The 21,027-nt window shown below is 36.0% G+C and overlaps 1 protein-coding gene across 1 annotated transcript in view; it reads right to left on the bottom strand.

The window, feature by feature from the left end:
• CDH2 (cadherin 2) overlaps positions 1 to 21,027 on the bottom strand; it is a 219,932-nt gene that overhangs the window by 38,612 nt on the left and 160,293 nt on the right. The window contains exons 3-9 of the mRNA XM_037805908.1: positions 19,865 to 20,091; positions 18,029 to 18,175; positions 16,247 to 16,402; positions 12,444 to 12,588; positions 9,642 to 9,814; positions 2,009 to 2,146; positions 1,208 to 1,393 (exon numbers count right to left, since the gene is read on the bottom strand). Coding sequence (XP_037661836.1) covers positions 1,208 to 1,393; positions 2,009 to 2,146; positions 9,642 to 9,814; positions 12,444 to 12,588; positions 16,247 to 16,402; positions 18,029 to 18,175; positions 19,865 to 20,091 — 1,172 coding nt within the window. The remainder of the gene's footprint in view (positions 1 to 1,207; positions 1,394 to 2,008; positions 2,147 to 9,641; positions 9,815 to 12,443; positions 12,589 to 16,246; positions 16,403 to 18,028; positions 18,176 to 19,864; positions 20,092 to 21,027) is intronic.

The raw sequence follows: 21,027 nt of genomic DNA, 5'->3' as shown, positions 1-21,027 counted from the left end.
TTGCACAAACTTCACCAGTTTCCCCACCTAGACCACCTCCTCCAATCTTCAAGCATCCTAAGATTCCAAATACAACTTGCCATTCTCAATTATTCTACGATAGGAATGAAGCCAGACAGAAAGATAATAAGTATTTTGAGTGATTTCCTTAGCCACATGAAACGTCCCTGACATAATATTTACTCATCCAAGCGTTAGGCACAGTTCTAACTCCTTTCACAGGTTTCAAGCTCATTTGTACCTCACGGCATTGTGACTTAGGTACGGTTTATTCCCACTTTCTGCCTGCGTGAGCAAACTGAGTTGAAGTAACTTGCTATGGTCACACTGCTAAGTGGCAGAACTGGGATTTGAACACAGACAGTCGAGCTCTGGAACACTATTCATATGCCTCTCCCTCCACATGCTCGTTCAGATGTTTCCTAACCCTCATCCCTATTCACAGAGAAATTAATTTCTTGGCAACTGGTACCTCATGCACCTTTCCAGCCAGGGCCACTATTTGGGTTCACTGCCAAATCAAGATTGTTGGGGTGCAGGATGGGGGGCCAAAGAAGCAAATCTCATCACTGGGTGGGCAAAGGAAGGGGCTTTCCCTTTAAAGAGTTAGAGCTATGTAGTTATTATATTTGAACATCCTCCTTGCTTCCAGAACTTGGTTTCTTTTGGCAATGAAAGATTGGACAAACCAGTTCATTTAAGTCTTGAAAGTAGCATTTAAGAACAGCAACATAAATTCAAAACCTTTTAAAAGCCCAGACCCTCTTCTCCATCACTTATTCTGTTTTGTTTTCTGGCTTGTTTTCTGGCTTGTTCACAACCTGCTAATCCTCCAATAGCAACCTGTATACATAAAGGTGTGGAGCATCATTCTGAAGAGCTACCAGCTGTATGTAGTCACCATACCAGCTACAGTGACAGTTCATATTGTTAGGGCCAGTCCAGTCTTCAAATGGGTAAAACTATCCAAACTGATTAAAAACAGTCATAGTCCAGTGATAATGTGAGAATAACTATGTTGGCTTCAGCCTCAACATAAATGAAAAAATAAAAAAATATTCCCCTCCTTCTAAATAGATATTAATTCCAGATTTAAAGATGACCAGAAGCAAGAAGTCTTAAAGTCAATAGCAAAAGAAGGGGTGGGGCACATGTAGGTCTCTGCCGAGTGGCCATGGAGAGTGAAGTGGCCTGACTGGGCACTTACTTTTACCACGGTGACTAACCCGTCGTTGCTGTTGGGGTCTGTCTGAATGGCAAACCGCCCTGTCGGGTCTCCACCGCTGATTCTGTACACTGCATTCCAGGCTGGCGTGTGGGGCTGATCCTTATCGGTCACGGTTAGATTAGCTACTATGATATCTACTCTGTTTTCAGGAACTTCGCCGTAGAACTGTGAGGAAGGCAAACACCTCAGTCAGAATGGTGGTGTGCATCGCTGAAGGACAACATGTCTTGACATCACCTTGATTTTACCGCACCATGAAATCTTTATTATCTACACTAAACGAGGAGCTCAGTTATGCAGTCTCACCGAATTTATATGTGACTTTAAAAATACTATAACTTTTTTCAGTAGCCCATTTTTCTACCAAATTATGTTACAGTTTCTTTAATAGTAAAATTAGCAGCCACCTGTGAGTATCTGGGTGATTAATGTGGGGTCAGAGGAAAGGACTTGCCTCTGGGAAATAATTTTACTCAAGATATAGATAATTATATGCTGAGGAAGTAGCATAAGACAGTCAAGTAATTCACGTACCTGGAAATATTTACGTATTTGTAAGTTTTTTTTGTTAGGGCTTCATTTCCAGGCAGCATATTTTAACAACAGAGAACTTGGAGACTATCAGAAAACAAATTACTTGGGTGCCTTATTTAATGTCTCAGTCAGTAGCCATTCTATTACTAGGTCAAGCAGGTTCCATCTCCACTTAACACATTTATTATTCATGACCTAACTTCTCAGTACTGGACTCAAAGTTCTGTGAGTGACAGGTGTACTTACGGTCATGGCAGTAAACTCTGGAGGATTGTCATTGACATCTGTCACGGTGATGACAGCAGTGGCAGTGTTTGAAAGGCCGTAGGTGGGATTCCCTTCCATGTCTGTAGCTTGAATTATTAATGTATACTGTTGCACCTTCTACAAAGACAAAAAGATAACAACGACTTAAATGAAACTAATTCCTCAAGAAGACATAACAGTTGTTCTATAATGGCTCTTTATTGCACACAGAGAACACAGCATCATTCATTCTGATTAACATTACTTGAAATTTCCCAAGTGGAGTTTACTTTAACTTACAAAGCACAGGTCTGGTCCTTGTCTAGAGAGATTTAACTGTGTATATTCACCTCTGCTAGTAGAAAGGAATACACTGCAGATGTGTGAAATTCACAGCTAAGCTGCAACCTCCATCTGGTTTCAACTTTCCTTTCTTCTGAATTTCACAGTGCTGTGATCAAGCATTAAAGCTATCTGGCTTGTACTTAATACCTCATCTATTAACTTCTACCCATTTTAGGATGCTAAACAATTAAAAATCTCAGAGAAGAAAGCACATAAAACTTACACACTATATATGCTTTCCTTTTACATAGTTTTATATATATATATATATCCTTTCCTTTATAGTAGGGTTGATAAAATGTTTTCTCCTAATTCTCACTAGTACATAACATTTGCAATCATATAGGAGTGATATATTCTTAAACAAAGTGAAAACCTAATTAAAGGTTTTATCCTTATATTGTTAGTGCTGGAACAAAGTAGGTGTTTAATAATTGCACACTTAATGGGCTGTGATTTGTACATATCACTCATTGTGCTCAATGTTTTGAGCAGAGGCATATAATAGATATGGCTACATTTACATGTAGACAATTATTAGCAAATAAACACTCATGCCTTTCAAACGTCAGACTGAATTTTTTAAAGGAGGGCCAAATTAAGCTGTAATATATCCAAGAGAAACTCTTAAGCTAGTTTGAGAATTCTGTGGCACTAGCTGACAGCATTTTATAGGAAAACCTAACAAAAACACATATCTAAATTCATTTGACATCTCTGTGGAAACTGGCGCAGATTAAAAACATAGATCATTTTCGTAAATGTTAAAACAAAACTCACTTCTTCATACAAAAATAACTGTCACTGAAAAGTGTGTTTTCCCTGATTCTAAATATAGCTAACATTATGAATGGCCATTCTTGAGGGATTTCTGGAGCTTGGAGAGAAAAGACCCAAATTGTAGCTTTTGATTTAGACGTTAGTGGGAAGGGCAAGGAAAGAAAAAGGAGTAGGAGGGTAAACCAAACCTCATACATTAAATTTTAAGTCTCTGTCCACCCAAACGTCAATCTCTAGTAGTTATTAATTTTAGGATTTTGTTTTCCTAAAAGAGAAACCACCACATATTTTCGAATAAGAAAAAAAAAGGCACATTGCTGGTTGAGCCATTTAAATTTTTCTTAGCCTGTAACACCTAACTATAATGCTATCATATTTAAAACATTTCTCAATGGATTCCCTTCTTGATCAAGAGAGTCGTTTCAGCTTAATACTCTCATGGTTAGTGAGAAAATTTTGCAGGGCATTCAGTTCAACCTCCCATTTGAAAACCATGAAAAAAAAATTTATGACTTTCAAATGCCATGTTTGTTGGTCGTTATTTGCAGAAACAGATGAACATTCTCAAAAAGATTAAAAGAATGGATTTTTTAAATTAAGAAGATAAATCCACATGGATATAAGGAGATACTGTACTTTTTTAGATGTCTAGTGTACATCTTTAAATGAGCTTTAACATTATATAAGCATAATATATACAATTTTCTATTGAACTGAATATTGGGATCAGTAGCTGGTACTTGAAATTTCCTAGTGTTTCAAAGCAGTCTTGAAATTTTTAAGTTACAAAAGAACTTTAATATATCTAAAGTATCATGTCTCTTAAAATAAAAAAAAATACCCACCTTGGTAAATAATATAATCTCCATTTTCAAGTGCTTGATCGACTAAAGGTTCTTATGTTTTGTAAGGAACACACAATAGTTTGCGTTTTAGTCAAGAGAACTATTTAGAGCTTCTCTAATTTAGCCACTCGCATCTGTTTCTGAAAAGCTGACCTTTAGATTCTAGAAGAATTTTACTTTCCACCCTCATCTTCTCAAATTTGATCAAGGTTTCCTTTCCCTCACTCCCTGTTCTATAAGGGATAAAAATCCCAACTCATCAGCTTGTGATCAGTCTCTGTGACTCACCTATGTCATCAAACCTATCACCTTTCACTCACCTATCCCACAACTTGAGCTTCTCGTATTTCTCTTCGAATGCCCTGATATGACACTATGCCACCAAATTTTAGGCATGTCCTTTGGCCTAGATCACGGGTTCTCAATTGGAGTGATTTTGCCCCCCAGGGCACATGTGGTAATGTTTGGGAACATTTTTTGGTTGTCACAACAGGAGAATAAATTGCTCTGATTGAGAATAACCTAGCAGGTAGAGGCCAGGGATGTTGCCAAACATCCCACAATGCACAGGACAGCCCTCCCCAAAAAACAGCTACCCAGCCCAAAATGTCAGTGGTGCTGAGGTTGAGAACCCCTGGCTTGGTAGACCTTCCTCTCCATTTTGAGCCTGGTAATCACCTCAGTGTCACCTAAGAGACAAAGTCTGAGAGTCTTTTAGGTACAGCCGTTTGCCTCTTCAGAACTGTGCTCCCACGACTCACCCCATCTCTATTTTTAGCTTAAATGGTTGTTCTGAGTTCCATATTTCTGTCCTTGTCCCTCTAAGCACACATATACTCACACTCTTGCTTTGTTCTCACGTGTGTCGCTGGTATACAGCAAAATGACTGACAGAGTATGGAAGCAATAATTATTTTTGAGTGTGTGGTTTGCTTGGTGAATGGATGGGCCTTGCTTTATCTCATAAATATCATTTCAGGTTATGGAAAAACCATCATCTTTTTTATATGATGAACTATCACTTATTCATTAACATATATAATGGGAACATAAACTTAGCTCACTGTTTCCCAAACTGCAGGGATTCACACATTTTCCAAATTCTGCCATATATTCATATTTCTGTACTATGAGTCACTTACTGTTTATCTTAATAATGACTCTTTTTTAATACCTACAATAATTTATTGTAAAAGTACCTTAAATGGAAAACTAACATCACTTGCCATAAATAGTAACTATAAAAAAAAAGCACAATAAAATTCTTGGACTCTGGCAGTCTCTACTTGAGGCAGTAGTGTGTAAACAGCTGTGGTCTCTGGGTGTCCTGGGTTTTAATTATGTGCACCAATTAAAATCATGGTATGTACACCACACTCTTGAAACACTGAACTCCAGTTTACAAGTGAATGAGGAGGTAAGAACATCCATTCCTTCTTCATTTGGCAAACACTGTCTACTAGATGCCAAGCAACGTAGCATTAACTTGGATAAAATAATGAACCAAACCCAGACAAATCCTTGCTTTTATCAGGTGTCAGAGACAGATGTTAATCACACAAAGAAATGTAAGAAGCAACGGTGGTAAGGGTAGGAAGAAGTGATGTGAGGCGCCGTTAGCAGGAGAGTCTGGTCTTGTCCTCCAGCCTGGAGGGAGGAATGAAGGCAAGAGGCATTATGGGTTAACTGAAAGTAACTTGATCACTAAGTAGTTTGGGGGTAGATGAACGGCAGTGCATGGTAAAGGCAAGAAGATCATAATCATGGGAGCCTGGGAAGGCAACATGGATCACATGAAACAGGCACTTCATCAAGAGTCACAGATCCAGGGAGAAGATGACAGGTCTGCTTTTGGATACACTGGATTAGCTCTGGAAAATCAAACGGTAATGTCCCAGAACTTAGGAGGGATGTACAGGTTCGTGAGCCTGTTCAAATTCTTAACCTCTAAGCTCCAGTTCCCTCATCTGTGAAATGGGACTGATAGGAAGGTCTATCTCACAAGTTTGTAGCCTAAAATTTTGTTGGATACTAACTGTATGCTCACACTGTTCTCAGGAACTTGATAATAAAAACAACGAACATTTATTGAGCACTAATAATGTACCAGGCAAGGTACTAAGTGCTATTGTACATTATCACATTTAGTTCTCACAATAACCCTACAAAGCAGGTGAATATCTTTCTCCCCATTTTAAGATGAGAAAATCGAGGCTTAGGAAGTCTGCCTGCCCATGGGCATGCAGCCATAAGTGGCAGAGATAAGGTCTGATCCCGGGTCCATCAGAGTCCAGAGTCTGTACTATCAATCACTACACTCTATTTGTGCAGCATGTGCGCCTCTTGAGTGGGGGGAGCAGCTAGAAAGCCAAATTCCAAGGAGTTGAGGAAGGAGTGGGGGTGAGGATGAGTATGGATTGCACTTCTGAGACTCCTGATATTGACCTGAAGGAGAAAATCTAATAATGTGGGCATTTTTTCAGGGTCCTTATTCAGGGCAAAAAGTTGAGGAACACATATGTCTCACTGAACAGTGGGAATAAGAATCTAGACATGATTTCTACATAAAATAGTCTTTGTAAATATCTAGGTGTGTACAGACTACTCTGGGTGTCCAGATGAGGAGTTCAGGGCTGGCTTTCAGTCTGTTGGAAGGATGAGAATTGGCCTGTTAAACAGACATGGGAAAGGAATACTGAAGCAGAGGAAATAGCAGGGACAGAAGACTAGAAGGACTTGCATGCAGTTCTATGAGTAGTTGGGCATTAATAGCTTGTAAGTGGGAGGTAAGGAATTCTGAGTGGTTTGACCAATGAAGACTCTGAGCCCAAAGTCACAGAGGGTCTGTTGTGCCATGTTAAAGAGCTCAGATGTATTATATGGATTGTGAGGAGCCATTTTACCACAGGGGAGACTTAAAGGAACCTGTAGAGAAGGGATGACTGGAATCACAACTGAAAACAGGGGAGCATTCCTTCAGAACTGAACAAGGAGTTGAGAGTATAAGTAAAAGAATTATTAGGCTTGGAAGGCAAGAAGCATAATTCTTCCTTTGTCCTAAGAAAAATGGCAAAAAGGAGTAAAGATAGTAGGTAGCACCTAACCCAATAGTTGCCGCCACTGCCATTTATGATGGCAACAGGGAAAACAATCGCCAATATTTACTGAACACTGTGCTGAATGCCTTATGCCCTGTGTCACACAATTGGTACATTCATTCCAAGAGGAAGGTAACATTATCAACCCCATTTTACAGATGCGGGAACTGCGGTTTCAGGTTAGTACACTGAAGGTCACAGAACCTCTAACAGGCAGAGCCAGAATTTGAACCTAGTGAAGCAAGGGGTGGGTCAATGATAGTTACTGAGAAGGACAGGAAGTGGACTTGAGGAGAAGGACCTGGGATAAAGAAGAAAATGCCAGAAATAGGCACCATTGAGTAATATAACAGGAAGATGGAAATTAAAAAAAAAAAAAGACTTGGAAATGTGGTAGGTCTAGCTTTACGTCTGGTCAGTCTGAAGAATGGATGTTTTTTAAACCTGCAGATTAAAGACAAATAAAAAGCTGAATCTCAGTAAGCATTTCAATGATTAGGAGCTCAATCACTTAATGATGTCACATATCCTGTGATAACAGCAGCTGAAATTACTTTTGACAGAAGAGAAACTGTGAATTTTCATAGAAATAAAAGAAGCTCAAGCCTGGACGAGGCCTGAAGAAGTCAGAGTAATTTATCCCCAGACCTCAGGCAGAATTACTATAAACCATTTGAGATAGATGCAATTTTTGCTATGTTAAATGACTTTCAGAAAAGGAAGGTTTTCTGTAATTTTCCATAGTAACTCATTGTTGTGTTTAATAATTTCACTGTCAAAAAGCTATTTCTCATACTGTATCTAACCTCTGATTCCATAGTTTCCAATCCATGTCCACATTAGTTTCATCAGGGGTTATGGAATAGCTGCTTCTGACCACTGCAAGATACATTTAAACACAATTGTAGTCTTAATTCAGACTTTTACCCTCTAAACTAATACACCCTGTTTGATTTTTAAACATGATTGGTCTGCTTTAGTAAAACTATTTTTATTTCTCTATGTCTCTTTTTTGTCATAAAATAGCCAGGCTAAAAGTGATGGGAATATGAAGGCATCTCGTATGAAAACAAGATGAAACCCCAACTCTCTTGTAATGTATTTCATTATATGAATTCATATACATATGAATTAGATGTATTTCATATACTAATGGAAGAGGTGAAAAGACATCGATATGTTCCAAATACCATTGAACTGAAAGCACTACTGCAAAAGCTAAATGCATACAACAATCATTCCTAGAAAAAGAATTGTTGACAATGACTAGTTAATAGGTCTAACTCCTAAGTAAGGCTCTCAGCTCAGCTGTGAATAAAATAATTCTTGATTGGCTCATATTACTTTATTATAGTGTTGCTAGCATGGTCCTGAGTATATAATTAATTGTAATAATAGCATTTTCTTTGATCCAATTCAAGTGAATGCTACTAAGGCAAACAAAATGTCACAAAAAAACCAACTCTTAAAATTCTTGTCAATAACACTCATTATACTAGGTATAATGTTTCTTGTTGACATACTTGATCTGAGGTCTCAGTAAAGTAAAAGCTGACTCAGCCAGAAATTGACAAGGCACGGATTCCTGTAAGTTGTCACTTCGATAATTCAGTCAAACAATGATTACTGATGGTCCAAATAATGACCTTGAGAATATGTTAGAAAATGGTCAGAGCAGAATAGGGAAAGGATGTAAAAGATTCATTAGGGGCTGAGATTTCAGGAGAGGATATAAGCAGGGCTTTAATCAGCACACGAAGAACTGGAAGATTCAAGGTCAAGAAGTTATCGGGTATTCCCGGCAGAAGGAATCACAGAAACAAAAACATAGAGAGTTAAGAAACGGGAGGGCTGAGGTCTGTCCCTGTGGGACACCCCTACCTCTCAGATGGCCAGGTGACATAAAATTTCAATATCCTCAACATTTTATGCTTTTTCAGCAAAATATTGTTATAATTATATATGTGTAAACTACTCTGCCTTAAGTGTGTTTTATTTGCATTTAGAAATTTAATGGCTTGTCATTAGAATTAATGCAGTTACTAGGTTCAAACCTGTTGAATTAGTTTAATTTTAGACTTAAGGGGAAGATTCTAATAAAGGAGATAATCTCCTTTGCACTAAACCAGACTATCCACAGGGGCTACAAAAATACTAATCGCATCCATGTTATTTGTAGTTTCTTAAAAATACAAATGCTAAAATTTACCCTAGATTTATGTACATATTTGGGCATGATTTTTAATTTAACTCCTCACCAAAAGCCTTTGAACATAAAGGAAAACTGGGAAAATTCTTAAAAAAATTTAAATTAAGTACCAGAAAGTTACTGGCTTAACAGCCAATAATCACAATAAATACTATGCAGGCTAGCAACATTTTATCCATTATTCACGTATCATTTAACCAATCTGAAGTTCTGTAAGGAAAAACAAAACAGATTTCTTAACAAAAAATTAACATTTGAATAATATTCTGGATATATTACCTGGAGAGAAAGTGTATGTGATACCGCTCATCTTTAAGATTAATAACAAATTGAAACATAGTTTTTGGTTGGCTTACTTCTCTATCAAGTCCAGCTGCCACCGTGATAATATCACCAGTCTCATTGTTGATTGTAAACATGTTGGGCGAAGGGGTGCTTGGAGCCTGGGACAGGATTCTGTACCTCAACATCCCATTTAGGGCGTTTGGGTCATCAGCATCAATAGCCGTCACCGTCATCACATACGTTCCTAGGGACGGTATCAGTGGGAAAGGAACGGTTAACCTTCATTTTGCATTCTCTTAAAAAAAAAAAAGAGTATACTTGCTTTTTGGACAAATCCTATTTTCATTTTTTCAAAACAAACATTTAATCACTTAGACTTGATTAAAAACACTACTGATAAGAAAAGTACCTCACTTAAAAAATATAAAACATGTTTAGGTGCTTGAAAGGAAAACTCATTTATAAAGACTCAATTTTTCCATAACTTAGAAGGCAAATTCACTTTGGAATTATAAAAAAAGATCACTTCAGAGCCTAATTTATAAAATAATGCAATTACTAAGAAACACAGATGTGTTAAAAATATATTTTATGGCCACTGATTCCTTCCCTCTGCCATATTTTCTTCCATTGTGCAATAACATCTAAAAGGATGTGCTGAGCATGATTCTCCCCAGTGCTGAAGTCACTTTCTGAAAGTCAGCTCTGTGCATAATGAGGCACACTCCATTTATCCAGGTCATAAGGAACCATTTCATGCATTACTGTTTTGGTACACTAAACAGGGATTTGGCATTGTGGTTCATTATTTCCTAGGAGATTAAAAGAACATTGAAACCAACTTAGGGACTTCAATTTATTAGACATTTTGGAAAGGAAATCTACAAAGTATTAGTATCAAATAAGTTCAAACTAGCTAAACAAACTGTAATTTAGAAGGAGAGAGAAGAGTAGTATCTACTTAGGATAATTTGTTCTGTGAGATGTTTTTCTTTTAAAAACAGAATTATAAACTTTTCTGTCTCTAGTCTAGCTTCTTCTTGAGCAATCGAAACCTGGTTCTACATTAGGGTCTCTAAATTCACTGTTCTCTCTACATGGAACACTTTTCACCCCAGAATGAACCATTCATTGATACCAATATTCAAATGTCTTTTCAGAGAGCTTGTCCCTCCAAAAAGAAGCCACCCTTTTTGATCACACACCATCTCCATACTCTGATTTTTTTTTTCCAAGTCAATTATCATGGTCTAAAACTGTATTGTATATTTGCTTGTTTGCTTGATTTTATTTATCTCTGCCAACAGGGTAGGAACTAACTTGTCACCACTGTATCCACAGTGCCAGCACAAAGCCTAGCACACAAACATGCACTAAAAATGTTTGTTAAATGAATGAACTGTTAACGCAAAAAGTATGTTTCTGAATCTCGAGCCAAATTACTAACTGTGGTGCAGTTTAACTCAAGATTCATCACGTTTTTAAACCTTGCCAAGACAGATGTTTTTCATCTTACAGAACCACCACTGTAAAGACACTCATGAAATGTCTTTATTTCTAGTGATCACTGAAGGGTCCATCATTAATGGGAGGCTTATACTGAAAATCATCCTCAAATACATAATAAAAATATCTTTAAATATTTTTGACTTTTTTTGAAGCAGTTCTTTTAATAAAGTTTGAAATATTAGAAAAAACAAAAACTAATGATTTAAAAAACAGCAACCAAAAAACCTCCCAACCAGAACAGCAAAAATTTTTATCTATCATTATGTGGATAATACTTGCACTTTAATAGGGATATGTTTAACATGCTTTGATTTTACAGTATTTAAAAATACATAAGAAAGCTACCCTGAAAATGTAGCTCAGGAGGACCTGTAGATGATCAGACCTCCAGCACAGTGCCCATTATCTACCACTCCGTGCTCCCACTCCAGCTCCCCACCTTCGCTTCTCTTGAGGAGGTAACACAGACACACTTGGACCAGAAAAGTACCAATTTAAAGCATAGCTGGTCATCTGCAAATCAGTTCATGTAAAAGGGAACTACGTAAACTGGTACAGATGACAAAGATAATATGTAGCACAATTTTAAATGTTAAAGCTTTTTTAAATATAAAAAAAAAAACAAAACAGTGAATCAAACCCCTCTAAAGGCCAATTCCTCTTAGGAAGGCTAACCAAAACTCTACTTTTCTCATCTCTATATCAACCGATTTTCTTGTCCACGAAATTTTCAAATTAAATAGGCCTTTCTGGCTTTGCCATTTCACTGTGACTGAAGTCTGCAGTGTTTTTTGTACAAGACATCAAAAGTCTTAGCTGAATATCAATTGAAAATGCTTTTGGCAACTACTGTTTTAGGCCAGGTCACTTTCTATTACACTAGTTTGAAAGATAGGCCTGCAGAGGACATCTAGGGGCTGTCCCCAAAGTCAAGATCTAGTGTAGCTAGAGGCCAACACACACAGCTGTCAGTAAGCCCTTTTCCCCTTCCGGTTTTACTTTACCTTCTGGTCCTAGCAACACCAAAGATCTTTAAGACTTTCCAATTGTGCTTTAGTTTTTGCTATGACCAACATGATAAAATCTTCTGCTGCTCACTCTCTAACTGCACCAATTATATCAGAATGAAAGCACCCTACAGATTATATACTATAGAATGAAATACTGTGTTATTTCTCTTTTCTCTTATTTTTCTCTTCAATCACTTTTTCCCTAACCTACCTCCTTTTTCCCTAGAAGTATTACGAATGAAAGAAAATTACACTGAAAGGCTCACATGACTTCTCCCTTTCTTGCTTACATAACAGTGATGGATTCCATTGCATTTCCTGAAGTGGGTTCCAGATTATTACTCTCAAACTCACCAGGCTTTGATCCCTCCGGAACTGTCCCATTCCAAACCTGGTGTAGGAACTCTGGTCTGTTATCATTCATATCAATGACATTGATGACAATGTCAATGGGGTTCTCCACTTGATTTCCATTAATATCCACAGCATGTGCCCTCAACTGCAAAAGTCATTAGAAAACGTAACTACTTAACAGAAATTTATGTCTTGAGTGAGTAGACAGAAAATACAATTACCTTGCTATTAAAATTGCAAGACAAGACTGAGGAGCTGCAAAGCAAGAGCTGCTCATCCCATGAAAATTTAAGCTAGCCCAACTCCATATCATTGTGAATATTGCAGCAAAAAGCCACCACTTACCATATATAAGGCATTGTGCTCAGAGCCTTATGGATTTTAACTTATTTAGTTTATATGCAACAGAAGAGGCAGAAATTATCTGTATTTTAAGATGAGGGCATTGAGCTTCAGAAAGGCTGAATAACTTGCAAGGTTCATACAGCTCTGCCTGGTGGCAAAGCCAGATTTAAAGCCAGTTCTGTCCAGCTCCAAAGTCCTTTTGCTAAATCAGTACATGTGATAAAGTTAGGGTAATTAAAAATGTGGTACTGGCACAAAACAGTCGTAGAGATCAAGGAAACAGAAGCAAATTGAGAGAGAATTAAGTGTATACGGGGCATTCTGACACTACGTTTTTGTTTTTTAAAATGAAAGTGTCAATCATAAAGTACACAAATATGTAAGATAATAAGACTGTTTTTCCCCTCTCCAGTCCCATTTCTCAGATTTATAGGTATTTTTTTACAATTTTATCATTTTTTCTTTCTAAATCAATATAACCATTCAGCACATAGAGATCCATTTCATTCTTTTCAATGGTTGTGTAATGCTCCATTGAATTGTTCCCTTTAAATGTGAATGCTTCTGTGGTTTTCCATTTAAGTCCAATATTGGCTGTTGGTTTCTGTTGGGTATGCTTTACCAAGTTAAAGAAGCATCAACGTATCCCTCTTTTATTTAGAGGCTATATAATACATTAAACAATGTATATCTTATTATCATTTGAACATCTATGGAGATAATAGTTTTTTTTTCCTTTTACTTATTTAATGCACTAAATTACGTTAAAGGTTTCTTAATTCTGAACCTTCCAGGCAATGCTAGAATAAATTCTATTTTGCTGTGTGCATTGGTCCTTAAATGTGCAAGTTGAAAGCATCTGGAAAGCAAGAAATCTGTCCCCAAATTAACCTGAATATATTTAGTTCCTGAGTTTTAACCACAAGAGTTCAGATAGTGAGAGTTCATATAGGAAGAGCTTTAGGTGTTTCTTCTTTCTTCTTTTTTTTTTTTTGTATTATTGTTATTTATATCCATAAATGATAGAATTTTCTAATTAGAGACAAGTTTATTGTGTGCTATCTTTATTAGGTTTCCCTTTAAGTGCCATGCTGTCTTCGTGAAAGGTTTAGAAGTTTTCTTTCTTTCTGTCTAAAAACAATCTAGAAAGCATTAAAATACCTGTTCCTTCAAGGATTTTAAAAGAATGGGCTGATAAAGCAATCTAGCCTCGGGAAGAGGGAATACTGAATAATTCTCAGCATTTAAAACATTTTAAATTTCTCATATGCTTATTTATCTGTTTAGATCTAGAAGAGTCTTGGTCTAGCAGATATTTAAAAAAAAAAAAAAAATTAGCAAAGGTACACCTGGAAGAAAAAAAAAGTTTTAAATGGCTAAGTGCAGTTGATAAATCAATGGGGAAAATTATTCAACACATTGTTGGGATAACTGGGTAAAACAAAAGGGAAAACAAAGTGGCTCCACATTCTTCCTTCCTTTTATTAAAATAAATTCCACATAGGATAAAAATGCAGATGCCAAAAAAAAAAAAAAAAAGATAAAAACTTAGGAGATTAGCATCTTGGAGGAAGAAAGGCCTTAAAACATCTCTGAAAAGACAGAATGCATGAGATAAAATAAACACATAAACATTATAATGCAAAAAATGTAAGTTATAATATAGTAAAAAGTTTAAAGGGCAAAATATATGACAAACCAAGCATTAACATCCCTAATAGATAAAAGGTTTTCAATAATAGTAAGAGAAAAAGATAAACAGTCCAAAAGAAAATTCAACATAAGACAGGAACAGGGAATTCACTTTGAATGGATATTTGAATTAGGCAAATTAGATAATTTTTTTACAATAATACTGACAATAGAGAATGTAATGGCATGGAGAAAGTGCATCATATATAGCGGCAGGGAGCATAACAATTCAACCATTTTACAGAAAAAATTCAATATATTTATCAAAATAATTCAAATTTTAGGAAATTATTCCAAGGATATAATGGGACAAGGTACAAAAGATGTTCATTGTAACACTACTTACAGTAGAGAAACAGAATGGAAAAACTGTAAATTACCTATCTACTAATAAGCAGTTAGTTAAGTAAAACTATGTTATATTCATTCAAAAGAATAATTGAGAGCAACCAAAAATGATGATATAAATAATTGTTTACTGACATGGAAAGATGCCAAATCTTATCAATTGCTAAGTGAAAAAAGCTGGTTAGAGAAAATGACCCCAATCTCAAAAGAATACATTTATGTATGAATGCATAGTGAAACATCTGACCATACAGTCACCAAAATGTTAAAAAAAAGAAAAGAAAAAGAAAGAGATTATTTTTTATGTATACTGGGATTACTAGTGGTTTTTTACTTTCTTTTCAATATCTTTCTGTATTATTTGAAAAGTTTTTACAGTGTGCATAGATTACTTCCTAAAATATATTACTTTCTGAAAGGAAAAGGTACTTTCATTAAAAGTTTTAGTTATTCACGTAGAAACTGGAGAAGTAATAAAGATCAATTCAGGTTTCTATATTAGACTAATAAAAAATTGTTGAAATTTTATTTCAGAAAAATTTGCAAGTATGGCTAAAAATATTAAAGTGTTCCTTGAATTTATATTTTAATATTAGATAATTCCTGATTTTTAAAATACTACATTATTTTAAAATTGGAAAAATCAGCTTCAAATGTGCATATGTTAATAAATATGAACATATAACTAATATATTGAAAGATTTTGTAAATCATTAAGAAAATGAATACAATAGAAAAATAAAGAACATAAAATAAAAATAAAGATAAGAAATACAAATAGACAACATATCTAAGAAAAGATTGCTCAAATTGGCAAAGACTGATGAAACCAAATGTTGGCAGAGTGTAGGGGAAAAGGAAATCTCAATTTCTGTTAGGAATATCACAATGGCACATCTTTCAGGGACCACTGCCAACAAATAATAAAAAAAGTGCTATCCATTTTCTAGAACTCTAATTAAAGACAATAATCATACTACAGGAGCAGATAAATGTAGCAAGCAACATACATGCCTATTAACAAGAAATTGTTAATAAAATCATAGCCTATACATTCAATGCGATACTACGCAGGTTTTAAAAATGTTGCACTCTCTACGTATTTTGCACCAAACAGTTTTGATCCCATTCAGGTAAATCTGTTGTTATAAGTTCTTAGCCACGTATCTGGAGGCAAGTATCAACATATAAAGGGTAATAAGATTTGAGGCAATTTTACTTTTGTCTTTGCCCTTTTTTGCATTGTTTGGCTTTTACCATAAGCATTCACTCATTCTATAAAAACAATAAAATTACTAAGAGAAACTGAAATAATGTCTGGTGTTAAAAGTCTCAGTATTAAGGCTTCAAGACTGACACAAGACGCAAATTTTAAATTCGCCACACATTTAGAAGAGAACACTTGGTTGAAGTCTTACATGAAACCGGGCGATCAGCTCTCGATCCAGAGGCTTTGTCACTGACAGCTGACCCGAGATGGGGTTGATAATGAAGATACCAGTTGGAGGCTGGTCAGCTCCTGGCCCGGTGACACTATACCGCAGTGAAAGGTTTTTATCTCTATCAGATCTGATCTGAGAATCAAGAAGACATTTGCATTAAAGCAATGAGAGACTAAATGAGCTCATTAGCAGCGAGAGGGTATGCCATACCTCCTGCCCTTTTTCAGTTACAGACTTCCACCATCCCTTTCCAGAAAACAGTCACACCACGGAAAGTCTCACCAGTACCTGCCCGTCTTTCCTTCGCGGTGAGAGGCTTAAAAAATGGTATCACCAGAAAGACCAGAGCAACATTAATATCTAAAAGAACACTCAGGGTAGGAACAGGGCAAAAGTCAAAATTAAGGAGTGTCAGTTTTTCTAAAGGATCCAGTTCTATCCTGAGAGTTTCTAGGTTAGAATATTTAACACGGTAACAGGCGTCCCATTTAATTAAAATAAAATTTACCTTTTCACAACACTTACAAGATGAGTTATTTAACCATAGCATGAAATAGCCTCACATGGGAGCTCTCATACTATAGTTGCACCTCAAAGTTAGACTTTTGCACTTGTATTGAACTGAAATTATTTAATGCAACCAAAGCTTTCCATATCATTTCAAGTTGGCACCTACCACCCAAACTTCTTTATTAAAAGCAAAGCATTCAAGAAGGGACTTTAAGATATATTTTTATACCCTCAAAATTTATACCCATTATAGACTCACATCCTTCTTCTCCAAATACAACTGCTCCCAGTTAAATTATAGATAAGCAGTCACAGGAGGCAGAAGAGGTCATAGACAGGGAGCAGGAAGGAAGGCACAGAGAAAGGGCCGATGTGCAATACTGTTTGGAGGTGATAGAAACCTTTATCCATTAGAAAAATACACTTCATTCATTAGTAGAATTTAGGTGTTTTTATTTTTTAAATTAAGGGAAAATTCCCTTTTTTCTCATTCTCCATTAAAGTGGAAAAAACAGCAAAAACCTTTATTTGGGGGTTATGCTGTTCATCATTAAATTGAATTATAATATACATTAGAACAGGATATACAACACAAATAAATGACTTACTAAAACATACAGCTTTCAGTAAGTATGTGGTTGGAACGCTAAATTAATCACTCACAGGAACATTCCCATTTTAATAAATGGGAATAAAATGACCCTGTACTTTCCTTTTGCCATAAGTAACAGGTTGCTAATTTTGCAAACATGCTTTTGCACTGCACTAGGGTATCTGTTTATGGTATCAGAGGTCTTTTTTCCTTTAAAAACCTTTCAAATGCATTTGGTGCTGGCAGTTTAGCTATGCCTGGCCTTTATGATTTTCTTTGGGCCATACATTATCTGTCGCGGGAAAAGGTCATCCCGGAGGCTCCAGCTCTCAGGCAGGGAAGCTCAGGTGTGTGCCTAAGGAATGGATGTAGATGCATATGCTGGAGTTAGGGATCATGTATTCGCTGCACACAGTGAACAACTTTATCACCCACAGTGTCTACAACCTACAGAGAGCTCGACCTATAAATAGTCCAAGAGATTATATAATAATGAGAAGGTGGTTTCTTCCACACCTGGAGGACTTTTGTCTATATAAAAACACATATATTCTTTAATACATATATCATAAACTCTCCTTTACAGAAAAATAGATAAGAACATTTCTAACCTACATTTGCCACATGCCACAGACAGTTAAGACTGTACCACCTACCCTGACGAGCTCTTGAGGAAAAGGTCCTCTGGAATTTTCTGGCAGGTTGATTGGAGGGATGACCCAGTCTCTCTTCTGCCTGTGCAGGTAGCCACTGTGCTTACTGAACTGTCTTGGGAATACTATGTCTTCAATTTCTTGGGACTCCTTTGCATTAAAATAAAACAAGACACATCTTGATTTTAGGAAGAACATTTTCTGAAAGTATATCAGTATTAACGGATACCAGAAAGTGTAGGAATCACAGTTTATTATGAGCAAGAAAACAAATCTGGGTCCCTTTACTTCATCCCCCCCATTAAAACAATAGAAAACTATTTTGGCTTCCAGTATTCATTGAAAAATTGAATTCTAAACAATTTATTTTGTGGCTCAGCAGTGCAAACTAATTGCAGTTTCTATAAACCATCTTTGATAGTAGTTAATATTGACCAAAATTTAATAGTTCCCTTTTATACATTTCTCATTAGTTTAAACCACAGTTCAGGTAATGTGCTACTGTACATTAAATTTAGATCTTGGTGTGCTAAAATATAATTTGAATTCCAAGAGACATTTAATACATACTGGTAAGGAATGTCTCAAATATTTATGACCCTATTAAATCCCACAGAATTAATGCTGTAATTATTCTAAACCTATGTCAGCCATGATGGATGCTGTGGATGACCCACTTTGCACACTGGATATTAATCTCGGCTGAATGTCAACACTTTCTTCTGTTCCCTCTTATATCTGTACATGTTTTAGCCATTAGCCCTGGATGCTTCAGCACAAATATCCAAGCTAGTCTGCTGGAACCCAGCAGATCAACAACCAAAGCATCTTTTGCTCCATTCGCGAGTAGTTTCTCACTTGATATTAGGCAAATGACATGGTTCCCATCAATGGTTAATAGATTACCAAGTTACAAGTCACCCCATGAAATCCCAACACTGGTACAAGAAAAAATGATATATTTATCATATTTGATAAGTATATTATCACAAATACATTAAACTTCAGAAATCAACCTATGTATGCCTATCCCTCACAGTGAGATATATACACATATATATATACAAAACCTAACAGTCATAATTCATAACACCGTGGACTTAAGAATATATATATAAATATATATACTCTGTTCTTTGTCTTGAATTAACTCAAAGAATCAGAATATTCTTAAAATAATAATGCTATCATATCTTTTCTGAAGCAGTTATTGTATTTTATTTAAAATTCATAATATAGTGACATATAAAATAAGTGCTCAATAAACGTTTGTGGAATTGAACAGTACTCTGTTGGAAAATTGCATTAGTATTTTATCCTGGCTCAAAGCAGCTTCCACCAGAGGGAGTATATCATCCCCAAAAGTCATGTCAGTAGTATAAATAATTCATACACCCCAACTTGATTTTTAAAGGACAAGACAAAAACCAATACTTCTTGCCAGAAATGCTTTCCTGTTACTACTGTAAATCTGAACTTCCCATCTAATAAATTTGACTGATGACATCTTGCAAAGAATTGTTTATTTTGTAGTTACATTTAACAGCTTGTAAAGCTTGTAAGCAATTCAAAACAAGTAAACAACTATTTTTAATTTAAATTAAGTTATAAATCTCAAAGTACAAACAAACATTACAAATACAATTTCTGAGTAACTAAAGCATACTTTGTCTAAATATCTTAAAAGATTTAAAATATATATTAAAAAAACTACTAAAGTGACTGAAATGGATAAAATTTCATCCATTAATATGATGTAGAGCAAAGTATATATTTCGTTCAAATCGTATAAACTTAATTTTTAAATATCAGCTCCAAAGCCGTATTTCGATACTCTACCTTCACTGAATCCTTGATCAAGGCCGTCTTGAGGTTCAATTTTACTGCCACTTGCCACTTTTCCTGGGTCTCCTTGTCTTGGGCATATATCAAGAACTTGGCGTGCTCAGAAGAGAGCGGAAAGCTTCTCACTGCGTACACCATGCCATCTTCATCCACCTTAAAATCTGCTGGCTCGCTGCTTTCATACTGAACTTTCCTTTTTCCATCACAGTTGCTAAACTTAACTGCAAAAATAAATATATGAGTCCAATTATTCTACAAAGGCAAAAACAACTAACATCTAACCTAGCCTCTTTAGGTTAAAGGATAAAACACAGTAACATGAAACATAAAAGTTTTTTTATTTTTATTTTTTTACATTATTAAAGGAATTCTCATACTATAGAAAACCAGATTGCAGTTCTGATTTCTTCCAAATCCTTCTGCTTCTTTCATAGGTCTCAAGATTCGAGGCTCTCAGGCATTCCAGCCTTGCTATCTCCCTGATATTTCACCAATATTATCTCCACCCCCTGAAAAACTCATACTTATCCTTCAGGTCCCGGATCCAAAGTCACTGTAGGTAGAACAAACTCCTCTGACCTCGGTCTCCATGTAGACATCTGAACTCTACTGCACTCTTCTCTATGCCTAACCCTGTAAGAGGATTATTTCATGTATTCTGCTCATTCCTGGCACATACTCTCAATATATACTTTTTGAATGAATGCTTAAAAAGGAGCCAACTGGTTGTTCCAGGTCTTTGGTCCACTGGGGCGCCCTGTGGAAAATGCCAGCCCATGCTCTCAATAACTTCTCCAAATTTTTAATTTTTACTTGTATTTGTTTTTGCATTTCTTGTCTGCTATAAGCACATGAGCAATTTATTTCTGTTTCTAATGCCTCACTCATTAATGGTTTCCCATGATTAGGTCTTCTCTCCCTAAGCAGACTGTAAACTCATTTCTGTTTTCCAATAGGAGTCTTGGTTGTTTGCTATGGCACATACCAGTGATAAAGACAGTACAAATCCTCATTGAATGTATACAGGCTGACGGTATAGGTTTCATACAATATTTTTAAAAACTAGAAAACAGATTGAAAACAGAAATAGGCACAGGATCCTACAGCAATGCTCAGAAGCAACAACACAAAATAATACAGGGGACTTCAAATAATTT

Source organism: Choloepus didactylus, chromosome 16 (genome assembly GCF_015220235.1).
Source record: "Choloepus didactylus isolate mChoDid1 chromosome 16, mChoDid1.pri, whole genome shotgun sequence".
NCBI lineage: Eukaryota > Metazoa > Chordata > Mammalia > Pilosa > Megalonychidae > Choloepus > Choloepus didactylus.
Note: the sequence above shows the minus strand (reverse complement) of the source record. Positions and strands in the feature narration are given on the sequence as shown.